The 11,823-nt window shown below is 32.4% G+C and overlaps 2 protein-coding genes across 4 annotated transcripts; both read right to left on the bottom strand.

Moving 5' to 3' along the window:
• Positions 1-2,416: 2,416 nt before the first annotated feature.
• On the bottom strand, positions 2,417-4,017 carry AIP3 (ABI3-interacting protein 3). 2 transcript variants are annotated; one of them, XM_068636948.1, is made up of 3 exons: positions 3,878-4,017; positions 3,670-3,780; positions 2,417-2,805 (listed from the first exon to the last, which is right to left on the bottom strand). In XM_068636948.1, the coding sequence occupies exons 1-3, from the start codon at positions 3,884-3,886 to the stop codon at positions 2,545-2,547; spliced, it is 381 nt and encodes a 126-aa protein (XP_068493049.1). In that variant the 5' UTR covers positions 3,887-4,017; the 3' UTR covers positions 2,417-2,544. The 2 variants fall into 2 exon arrangements, with proteins under 2 accessions (XP_068493049.1, XP_090161384.1); XM_090305258.1 differs by having other exon boundaries at positions 3,933-4,017.
• Positions 4,018-5,646: 1,629 nt separating this feature from the next.
• LOC137829923 (E3 ubiquitin protein ligase DRIP2) lies at positions 5,647-11,091 on the bottom strand. Of its 2 annotated transcripts, none has more exons than XM_068636947.2 (7): positions 10,414-11,091; positions 9,658-9,757; positions 8,621-8,900; positions 7,863-8,365; positions 7,728-7,778; positions 6,817-6,889; positions 5,647-6,090 (listed from the first exon to the last, which is right to left on the bottom strand). In XM_068636947.2, the coding sequence occupies exons 1-7, from the start codon at positions 10,529-10,531 to the stop codon at positions 5,917-5,919; spliced, it is 1,299 nt and encodes a 432-aa protein (XP_068493048.2). In that variant the 5' UTR covers positions 10,532-11,091; the 3' UTR covers positions 5,647-5,916. The 2 variants fall into 2 exon arrangements, with proteins under 2 accessions (XP_068493048.2, XP_090161127.1); XM_090305001.1 differs by lacking the exon at positions 10,414-11,091 and adding an exon at positions 9,907-10,159 and having other exon boundaries at positions 9,658-9,774.
• Positions 11,092-11,823: the final 732 nt, after the last annotated feature.

The following is an 11,823-nucleotide window of genomic DNA, read 5'->3' as shown; positions in this document are numbered from 1 at the left end:
TGAAAATACTATATTTACAAAAAATATTTGCATTAATATTCACTATTTGGATCAAGTAGTTTGGGTGGAAGTGTGGGAAAGTATATTTACATGAACAATGAAAATCATGTTTTTCCTGTATACAAAGATTATCGTGAAAAGATATGTCAACATTGATGATTTTCTCAATTTATCCTAGGTTTTGTTTTGACATGCCGAAAACAAAAAAAAAATAAACAGGACAAAGAAAAATAAAATAAAAATAAATATAAAATCGTATTACAAAACAAAAATATTAAGTATATTTATAATAAAAATAAAATTATTATATATAATTATAATAAAATATATAATCGATTATGTATATAAATTTTATAACATAATCGATTATATTAAATATTTGATACATTCCCAAAATACTGTGTCTACTAGAATCATTTCTCCAAATTAATATGAGTTTGTGTCGGGTAGACAAATTCGTGATTGTATTGGTATTACTTCTGAAGTTATTAACATGTTTTCTAAAAATGTTAGAGGAGGTAATGTGGCTTACAGATTATATATTCATAAAGCATTTGACACTTTGAGTTGGAAGTTCTTATTGTTAGTTTTGACACACTTTGGTTTTCATTCCTTTTTTGTCAATTGGATTAGTACAATCCTTCGTTCAACTATGTTTTGTATCAGGATAAATGACAGTATGGTGAAATTTTTTTTTCCTTGTAGTAGAGGTGTGAGACAAGGTAATCATTTATCTCCCTTGCTTTTTTGCCTCGCATAGGAGGTTCTAAGTAGAGACATCTCTAAGCTTGTGAATGATAAGAAGATTCCGCATATGGCTAGTCCTATCGGTTACATCACTCCCTCTCATATTTTATACACTAATGACATCTTTGTTTTCTAAGGGCAGATAATAAGTCTCTTAGAAATTTGAGTATCTTTCTTAAAACATATGGTGATTTTTCTGATCAATGTGTTAATAATTCTAAAAGTAATTTTTTCACCATGGATACTTCTGTAAGATTTGTTACCAAAGTTCAACGTCTTCTTTTTTGCAGTCATGGGGCATTACCTTTTAATTATTTAGGGGTGCCTATCTTTGTTGGTGCTCCAAAGTGTCAAGTAAAGTCAAATTGAAGCTAGCATCTTGGAAAGAGAAATCTCTTAGCATGATGGGTTAAATCCAGTTGGTTAATACGGTCATTACTGGCTTTCTAGCTTATACTTTTAACATATATAAATGGTCGGTTTCTATTCTTAAGCACGTTGAGCAGTGGAACATAAATTTTATTTGTACGGGTGATATTATGAAAAAAAAGACAATTATAGTTAATTGGGTTAAGATTTGTTTTCCTCTTGAAAATAGAGGATTAAAGATTATTAATCTCCATCATAAAAATAATGTGTATCTTCTTAAGCTTACTTGAAATTTTGCTTATAGTAACAAGTCTTGGTCTCTATCAAAGTACCAAGTTAGAATGGTTTGTAGATCCTCCTTTATTTGGACTCTAAAATCGGATATACTTTCTCAATTTAGACTAATAGTGATTGGAGTATTCCCTTCATTATGGAAAATGGTTCATTTTTTTGAAATCTTATAATTAGACAGGGATGAGATATTCCTAATTGGATATTAAAACTCTTTCTTTTTTGAAATTATATATTATTATTTTTATTTGATAACCATCTGTAAATAAACATGTTCAATTACCTTGGCGAATTTCAATCCAAACTAAAACTAATAGATATTTAAAACCTGTAAGTTTTTTTTATTGTACTAAAAATTAAAAAGGAATAATAAAATAAAATAACAAATATTTTTATGCAAAATCAGAAACTTAACGAAAAACATTTTGAAATTTGCAAAGATAAAAGGGTCGAGTTATGTAATTGCAACGACAACTGTAACCATAACTGCAACAACAACTGTAACCAGTAAACGATGCAGTTTGAAATAACATTTTTTTTCTGTTAATACTCCTCCCTAGAGGAAATTTGTTCAGTAAAATGTTTTCGATATCTTAGAAATTTTAAAGATAAGTTTTGGTCTCTCTTAATATTGTATTCCTTCCAAGTCTTTCTAATTTTAAAATGCACCACTTTTAGTTGACAAAATATTTTAGATAACCCTTTAGAAAAGAAATAAAAGTATTTGAAATAATGGTTTAGAATACTAAAAGCACTGTTTTTCAAAAACAGTTTAGAGAAACTAAAATCAAACTTCAATTTTTCTTAAAGAGATTAAAAATTTACTTCATCTTTGATTACTCGAGCTTGACTACAAAAACTTAATACAACTATACTTAGAACTTAATCTCAAAACTATTAGTTAAACTAAGACAACCTTGGACAATAAGAGGCACACCCCACCCTGAGGATAAATTAAGGGAACATGAAATGCAAGAAGCCAAAGAAAGCAGAAACCTAGGGCCAACGATTGAAAGAAGTTCAAGCAAGACAACAAACATTCTAAAATTGAAAGAGACAAAATGAGTCAAATTCCAGAGGTCCAACAGGTCATATTAACAAAAAAGTAACAAGTACATATCTATCAACAAGAACTCACTAATCCTCCTCAAGATTGATTGAGTCATTGAACTTTGCATACAAGATTTTCTTCAGTTCAGCCATCTGAGCAACTATAGATGCTTTCTCCTCTTCAAGTTTTTCTAATTTTTGAGTTGTCACCTCTTTCACCTGTTCAATCCTGTTCTCAACTTCATCCTTTGGCACATGAGCAAACACTTCCCCTATTTGAAACCGAACCACCTCTTCATCTGTGAGAATCAACTCATTGCTTGCATCCTCCAAATTATCATTTGTTTCCTGTAAAAAATACCTTGTTGTATTTGCATCATATGAAAAACAAAAGCCATAATAAATTTACCAAGGCAAAATGCTTGGATGGCAGTGTAATTAAATCCATAGCAGGACAAGCAGAACAGACACTTCACCAACAAGACAACAACTAAATTTCATTATTTCTTTGTGCGTTTGTCTAAATATATTGAAACAGAGTAAAGCAGATGAATTAATAAAACCAAAATCTAAACCTTTTGTGCCTGTGTTGAGGATATTACTTGAGAAGGTTACTCAATCAAAATTAGAACTAGTTAGTCCACATACATAATTTAGGAGGATATAATCATGTAATTGTCTTCTCTCTTTCCTCTGATTTAGTTTAGAATTGAAACACAATTTTCTTAACTTCGCACAGTATGTATGTGTTCTTCTTAGTTCGCTGCTAAAGAGTGTAGGCAAGATTTTTTACATGAATATCCTGATCCAATTCACAGGGATCCAGGAAAACTTTTGATATTGATGCAAAGAAATTATTCACTTACATCCAGTCTCTACAAAAGACATCCACCACGGATAGATAGATATATTGATATTGTTCTTGACCAATGAAAACCTAAAAAATATCAGGATTTACATACAGTAATTCAAGACTACTTTTGGATTACCCTTTTTCCACTTTCAATTTACATGAATCCCAGTAAACTCAATCTGGTGATGTTCTCAGTTTGCAAAATGAAATTCATTACATTAACTCTTGGAGCTCGTCCTAAATTCTTAATCTTAAGCATAGATGGATTTCGAGAAATATAAAAATGTGCTGCACATACACTAAACAGAAGGGCAGATAGTGTAGAAATTGACTGCGAATTAAGCAGTTGCACAAAATACCTTGGCGATTTTGATCTCATCTTCAAGTTCATGAAAGCGATTATTCAACCTTCCAAATTTGTTGATGTTCTGTTGGTCCTCCCATGTCACTTCCGTCTCAGATCCTCCCCCCTTTTCGGATTAAAAAAAAGTGATAAGCTTTTACATGAAATCGGAAGAAATAACACAGGGCAGTGCAATCTCAAGAGCTATCAGGGTTTTACATTACCTGCTGCATCTTGTGATTCGAATTCAAATTAGGGTTTCGATGACAACAACTATACCTGGTTTACTAATGACTCTCTCCTTGTTAGGTAATAGGATTTGGTAGACTTAGAATGAAGAGACATGCAAAACGATTCGTTTTCATATTTTATTTTGTTTTAAAATATACTTCATTATACATGAAACAGTACAAAATAATATTTTTATAATTTTCTTTAAAAATAAAGTAAAAAATCAGAAAACACTTTAAGACTAAATTAATTTCGCAGTTTTATAATAAATATTTTAAAACAAACATTTATATTTAAATAAATTATTAATTAAATCATAAATATTTTAATAATACTAGAAAGAACATATGTATTCACATTTTTATTATATTATAATATAAATAATTTTATAATTTTTATAATTTTATAAATTTAATATTTATAATTTTTATGAATAATCAATTAAAAATAATACAATTTTAAATATATATAATTTTATAAAAATAATATTAACAAAATTACATAGCTATGTATTTCATAATTGATCGATTTAAAAACAATAACTAATCAAATTAAAAAAAAGTAATTTATTATAATATATTTTTTTATAACAATAAAAATAATTATAAAAAAAATAATTTGACCTACCAATCCATTCAAGACAACACCACCTATAGTCGAGGTACCAACCCACCTGACTATAAACTTGACACATTCAATTTCTACTTTCACAAACTCATTCGAGTTCAAGAGTGTGAAAACATTTTTTTTAAGGATTTAAAGATTGAGAATAGGAAAGGATTATAAATTACTTTTCTTATTTTTAAAATCATTTTTATGAAATGTCAACAAATTTGTAATATCTTATAATCACACCAAATGCTTTGATATTATAACATTTAGTCATATGATTGCCAAATTAAATTAAATTTAAGAAATAAAAAAATGACATGCAATTAGTTAAGGACAAAGATTGATAAGAAAAATTGTTGACAGACTAAAATTAATTAACAAAATTTTGAGCAATTAAGATATAAATCAAGTTTACAGTTCACCTGAGAAGCCAGATTACACTCAACACAAAAATATCCAGTTATTGTTTAACAAAAAAAAAAACTAAAAACACTAACTGATAAAATTTTAAAATTTCTAAAATTCAAGAAACTAAAAACATATTTTGCTAAACATAAAATAAGTGTTCATGAAATAAATAATTTTTAAAATATCACTTGAGTAAATAAAACGTATGGGAATTGTTTCTTAAAATAAGAGAAAAATAATTTATATTTGTATTTTACTAATTTGTTTTCTTACTATTATTCAGTGTCTCCTAACTAAATCCTTGCTTTCCCATTCCAGAGATAACTTAAATGCATAATATTAAAAACAGTACTACCTTTAAAAAAAACATGGAACTTCAACTCTTTTTTTAAAAATTTATTTTGGTATCAAACAACACTATTTTTTTTCCAATCAAACAACACTACTTTGATTTCATAAATAATCTCATAATAATACTAGGTACGTGGTCGGATAAGACAGGTAAACACTAGCTCTGGTTCCACCATCCAACTTATGATAACCATTTTATGTTGAAAACGTTGAATCTTGGGTTAGAGAATTTTGGAAGAGTACTGGTGAACATTGGAAACATCCACATCCACAATTCATTAAAAAAAAAAGCGTTTTCCAGAGAGCTGGACGGAAAATCTACTGAACTAACAGTGTGAAGAAAGTTGGCATTCAAACAAAAGTATAAAAAATGCAACTAACACAGTTGAAGTGGGCGTAACATTGTTTCTGACTTATAAGTTATAACCACTCTCATTTGATGCTTACAAAGGGGGAAACATGATTTGACAAAAGGGAAATATTAAATGTTAGATGATGGAAAGAATAACAGTAAATGAAACAGAAATAATAAAAATGGTGGCTGCACATACTCAGTCACTAGCAAAACAAAATGGTACAGATTCCTCGCCAAAATGAACAAATCTCTAGGCAGTAATATGTTATCGAAACAGTTGAATAAGGAGGAAAATAATATACATAGTCAAGAGGACAAGGCCTTTCGACAATACGATAAAACCATCACAAAATCTTTGGCTGAGGACCCTACTGATGCTGGTATCCTCTTTGAGGTTGAGGCTGTCCGGAACCATAGATCTACTAAATTATGCAGTTGTAATGATGGGAGCACTGTCTGACCCCGACACATTATTTCCACCTGTGCAAATTACAAACACTAACAATATATAGCACCCAGATTTTGCTTACGTAAAACTTCAATTATTTCTTTTGCTCTGAAAACTAAATTTGTTAATAAGTTCAATCTTATGACAACTGAAGGTTCAATAACATGCAAATCATAAGGCTATTAAAATTCACATAGATCTTCCCATTATAATGTGGTGGTTTATCTATAGCTATATCTGATGCAACTGGACCTTAGGAACAGAGATGCATAGGAGACAACAAAACTTGAGATCAATATATGCGAATTTCAGGTATTGTCCTATTTTCAGTATCTTCAATGTTAATTCAGTTCTTAGTGCCTACTTGGTAACTTTAACCCAAGAAATTTGTTTCCAATAGTTTCACTCTCTCTACATGTGGGTGCATGGACTCGTGTCAGCAGTTGTGTGCATTTGTAATATTTACTGTCTTTTACTATCTAGAAGCATACAAAGCTTAGTAAAATTCTCAGACAGCCCATAAATTCTAGGCTTCATAGTTGTACTCTACTCTTGTAATAGCCTCAGCCAATGCCAACAAGGACAGCGCTGTGCTCTTGGTTTCCTATAATTTCTCTAGACAACCTTATTCAGCAAATAATTTAGGACCACAAACTTTCTGTATAATTACATCCTTAAACCAAAATTAATTAGAAAAAAAGAGAGGAGAGAGAACGTGCGGGAAATTCCTTTTTAGATAGTGATTATAATTTACTAACCTCTGCTTCACTGGAAAGATTAAGTTTCTTCACAAGGTACTTTTGAATAAATGAGACGGGCACAGTACCATCCCTGTGATGAGCTCAGAAACAAAGAATTACATAATCATCACTAATAAATTCTTATCATAAAAAAGGGAATATATTTAAGAAAACTAGGAAAGAAAAAGAAAGGGATAAAACAACAATACAATGAAAGCCAGAAAAGTCAAAGCATTTCAAATTATTCAAAATGGAAGTTAAGTTTTCCTTCCCTAAAACTGTGATTCAGACAATAATCACCAATCTGTGCATCTGCTACCTAGAATAGCACAGCAAAATGAAATTGACATATGACTTATAGCTTGTTTGATTTTGCGTCACAAAAGTGTCACGTTTGATTCCCACAAAAAGCCACAAAAAGGGAGAAGCTAAACAGATTAGCTTTGGATTTCCGAGTCCCTTATGTGTTCCTGTGCGGAGTGAAACCAAACAAGCTGTAAAACAATTATCACTAATTTGCTTATTTTTGAATCTATGGTTGTTCTGAGGAAATGAGTAAGTCTAAAACTAAGTTATAAAATTTGAAACATTAATTTTTTACTATTTGCATCCTGAACTTTCATAGAATACAAGATGGGAGTGTTTGCCTGAACATCTGTCAGTCATATCTTTGATTGCAGTAACATATTTTTTTCTTGGGTTCCAATATAATCCTTAAAGCTTGTGAACTCATGATAGAGCGTATAAAACGCACTTTTTATATCTTATTATTCTCTGTTAGCTTAATTTTGACACCAAAATGAGAAGAAGTTATATTCTATTCAATTCACAGGCCAAAGTCATAGTCCTAGCCAAAGAAAAACTTTAAATTCAAAATAAATAAATAAAATAATTAGACAAACAAAATGGCATGAGATCAGAAGAATTACTTTATTCTTAAATAACATGCTGAGATCTGTGGCAAGGGAACATCTCCTTTCCTGAACAATAAAATCAATTCTTTAATGACCACAGAAGCTCAACATTGTGTAAGTAATATGATTGTTGTATATAAAAAGACTTACTGGTCCTCTGAAGCAACCAATGAAAACCAAATAGGACTGTTTTTTCTATTGCTTTTGCTCCCTGTTGCATTTAGTGGAGCTGGGGATGAGGCAGACATCTCAGATGCTGCAACTCTTTTCTGACCAGCAGGACGCAACCTTCTTCTCTTCACTGGTCCTGAAGGCAAGCTGTTTGCATCCTTGTCGTCCCCAAATAATGTTTTATGTCCAGTATCCTTATTTTTGGATTTTGGAATGTTTAGTTCACTCTGGACAGAAGCAGGTAGGTCTGTTTTGGTTGTAATTTCAGGTATATTTTGTCCACCATGAGGAGTAACTAGGGACTCTAATTTGGCAACAGCAGTTGCTTGTGAATTTGACCTGGAGGACTTTGTTCTGTTGGCAGCTTCAACAAGACAGTTCAGTGGTGTCCAGAGATCAACCTTCCCTTCTGCATGTTCCACACTGTTCTCTTTATCTTCATTAGGCTTATGCTTTTTAGAAGGCTCAGCCATGAAAGAATCCTACAACCATATAAGGAACCAATGATTATACATGACCATGATCACATTGTGCATGACTTACATAACCATGATCACATTGTGCATGACTTACATAACCATTATCACTTAAAACTGAGACTTAATTAATGCCACATAAAAACCAGAAGAAGTCCAAAACACAAATAGAAAACTTAACACCAGTTCCTGTTGCCCCAACAGCCCGCATCTTACTTACATTTTAAAAAAGGTTCACGAATCCAGTAAAATTGAGCTTACCGTATTATCTTCACCATTTGTTTCTTCCTTCTTTATGGATTCTTCAAGAAGAAAACTGCATCCACGTAAAGCAGCAGCCTTTCTTGTACTGGTTTTAGTTCTCTTTCCTGTAAAGCCGGGTTGCATTGAAACTTTGGGGGCACTGACTACCAATGATGAAAGTGATCTTTCCTTCCTTTTAGTTGGCAATGATATTGAAGACAAAGGTTCCTGGGCCTTGATCTTTTTTCTTCTAAACGGGAAAATTTTTGCCCTTATATCTTGCAAATTATGGTCTGACCTGTATATAATCAATAGGAATCCATGATTATTTTGCAAACTTCCAACAAATTTACTAAACTGCGTTTTTATATAAATCTACAGAAATAATTTATTCATGCAGCCTCTAAGAATAACTCATTCAAATCTAAAATGCTTGAAGATGTGGGAAGACGTCAATCTGAGTTTCATATTGAAGATCTATTATATTAAAATATCAGTCTTCACCAAATGTCACGAGCTGCAAATGAAATTCACATATAAGATTCAATCTCAGTTGAAAATGTTAAGCTATTGGCAGTCTTTAGACTTTAGGATGAAGGGTGTCTTCTACAATATAATAGATACTATTTTTATTATACAGAATTCTGTATCTGAATTCTTTAGGTCAACAGTTAAACAATTATCTGTGACAAAATTCAAGACAGGTGCAACTTATATATATATGTGATTAACATATCTTAAAGTAGGGAAGAGAAAAGTATAGATCCTACTTAAAGAAAGAGAATAAGTTCAGTGATGACAATTTGCAAGACACAGTGAGAGATATTCCAGACCACAACCTTCATTCGCTCACACCAGATAAATAGGTTTTATAATAAGAAAGAAAAAGGTAGAGATTGATCACGAGGAGAAGACGAAACAGAATAGACAAAGTTAACAGATATTAATGCATCCCCAACGAGAAATTCCAGCAGAATGTTAGTTCAGTCCAGTTCAAAAGAAATCATAAATTGCACAAAATGCAATATTAAGTTGCCAAATAAAGACCAACCGACCTGAGCTTTTCCACCGGAAGGCAGCCTAAATCAATGTTGCACACAGGACAGCAATCCATCTCCTCATCCGATAGTTTATCATATATGCACTTCCTGCAAACTGGTGTTCGAGTGATACTTCAGTGAATTGCACAGAAGATCCTTGCAAGAGTCCACAAATGAACTCAAAACATGTGCAAGCAAGAAGACGTAAGTGTGTGATTCAGGAATGTCATAAACATCACACGGTGCTCGAATTACCAAACAAACATATCATGAAAGTCCATCGTATCCTCAAAAAACTTCACAACAGTACGCCACCTCAAAACACAATTAGGACGATTCCATTCCTTACCCGTGAAATCACAGAAATCCAAACAACCAATAAACCACATACAGAAAAGTTAGCCGTGTAAGCCCAGCTATCATGTCAATCTTATTGCTCTACCAAAGCCACAAAACAATTATTTAACGTTCTCTTCACGCTACAGCAGTAATCTAAGACGAAGGTTTCGTAGGAAACCAGATCATCGAAATCACCAATCACAAGTATCAAACAAGCGCATTGAAAACCCAAATCATGAAAATCCAGGCAATTGGATATAAATTAGAGAACAAGAACAAGGATGAGCAAGAACCCAGAGGGATTAAAGAAAGAGCAATGCATTGCAGATTGCGGGGTAGGTAAACTTGAGCAACGTCAAAATCCGGAAAAAAAAATCATGAGCAGCATAGAAATCAAAAGAGCACAGAAATCGAAGGGTAAGAGAGACGAACAGGTGTGAAGGCAGAGAGAGATGGTGGTGGCATCTTTGTATAAGTTATGGCAGAGAGGGCATGTCATGCATGGTCGTAGCGTATTTCTCTTCACTTTCACTACCTGGCTCGACACCATCGCTACGATAACGAATAAATTAATTAACTTTGCATTCCAATCCTGCCAAGTAAATCACAGCACACCACGGTGGTTTTGTCCCTGTTGGATTCGACGTGGAACCGATATGGATCTGGGCAGGGAATTCAAGTGGCGGCTTTTGGGGGCCAAATCCCCAGATGGGGTTCGATTGTTGGCACAAAAACTACGTAAAGATGAACCGGGCACCGTCCAATGTTGTTGTCGTTGTTGGTTTTGGGTGTTGTTGGTGTTAGAGCGAGACAAGGAAAAGAGAGCATGAAGAGAAAGAGAAGGAGAAGCAAAGCAATACACACGCCATACACACACTACTAACAAACCAACGCTTCTTGTGCCGTGTGTGTGCTTGTGTGTCATTCACATATTTGACTTCAAGTCTCCCAGATTATTACTGTTTACTTTGGTAATAACATGTATCACTATTCCTTAACTGTTTATTCCAACCTCCTCCTTTTTTCATTCTATCTTCTCCCCTTCTAGTTACCATTTCCCCCAAAATAGCAAAATATTCTGTTACTAACACCACCCAAACACACATACACAACTTCTTATGTTTTCCCAACTTCTCATATAGCATGTGACTTTCCTCCTCCTATTAAATTACGTAAACAAAATTAAATCTTATGGCTGAATACGAATTAATTAACATTGTAACTAATTTTGTTTTTTCACTCTTGCATTTATCATATGTAGTTCGTATAAATTTGGACGTGTGTAATTAAGGTGTCCTTGATATCTGTGGCAAATAGTGTGTAACTCTACTTAATGGACAGAAGCAGGAATATTAAATATATAGGTTGCCATTTGATAAAAGAAAATATACAGGTTGGGAGGCTTCAGATTTGGTAGAAACATTGATATTTAAGAATCTCTTATGAGAGCTAGATCCTATCTAGGTTTTTGCATCAAATGGTGCAACTTTTCCCAGAATTTATCACAATGGGCAAAACAAATTTTAATTACGTATAATGGGCAAATCAAATTTTACTTAGGGTAAGTTGTGTTTGAGTTGAACAACTTCAAACAAAGAAGTTATGTTTAATTTCCACAATTTCTAATCTTGAATTTTTTTTAAGTGAAATTAAGGTTTAACAACACGACTTTGGTATAGTATGTATCAATGAGAAATTCATACCTCTAAGCATGAGTTTAATTAAGAAAAAAGTTGTCAGTGACGGTTACATATTTACTGTAAAGTGCGAGCACACATAAATCGTGTTCTGCATGAACACGCAAAATCTAAGTACACATAAGTCATGTTCTGCATGAGCACG

The sequence above is a fragment of the Phaseolus vulgaris genome, chromosome 7 (genome assembly GCF_051622355.1).
Source record: "Phaseolus vulgaris cultivar YP4 chromosome 7, ASM5162235v1, whole genome shotgun sequence".
NCBI lineage: Eukaryota > Viridiplantae > Streptophyta > Magnoliopsida > Fabales > Fabaceae > Phaseolus > Phaseolus vulgaris.
Note: the sequence above shows the minus strand (reverse complement) of the source record. Positions and strands in the feature narration are given on the sequence as shown.

Bases quoted from the DNA above. Each gene is read 5' to 3' on its own strand.
- AIP3 (XM_090305258.1), bottom strand. From the start codon at position 3,998: ATGTCTCTTCATTCTAAGTCTACCAAATCCTATTACCTAACAAGGAGA. The intron at 3,781-3,932 runs GTATAGTTGTTG...TAATCCGAAAAG, and splicing joins GAGAGTCATTAGTAAACCAG to GGGGGAGGATCTGAGACGGA. The intron at 2,806-3,669 runs GTATTTTGTGCA...TATTTTTTACAG, and splicing joins ATGAGATCAAAATCGCCAAG to GAAACAAATGATAATTTGGA.
- LOC137829923 (XM_090305001.1), bottom strand. From the start codon at position 10,031: ATGTGGTTTATTGGTTGTTTGGATTTCTGTGATTTCACGGGTAAGGAA. The intron at 9,775-9,906 runs GTTTGTTTGGTA...AATTCACTGAAG, and splicing joins ACGATGGACTTTCATGATAT to TATCACTCGAACACCAGTTT. The intron at 8,366-8,620 runs GTAAGCTCAATT...ATATGGTTGTAG, and splicing joins CAAATGGTGAAGATAATACG to GATTCTTTCATGGCTGAGCC.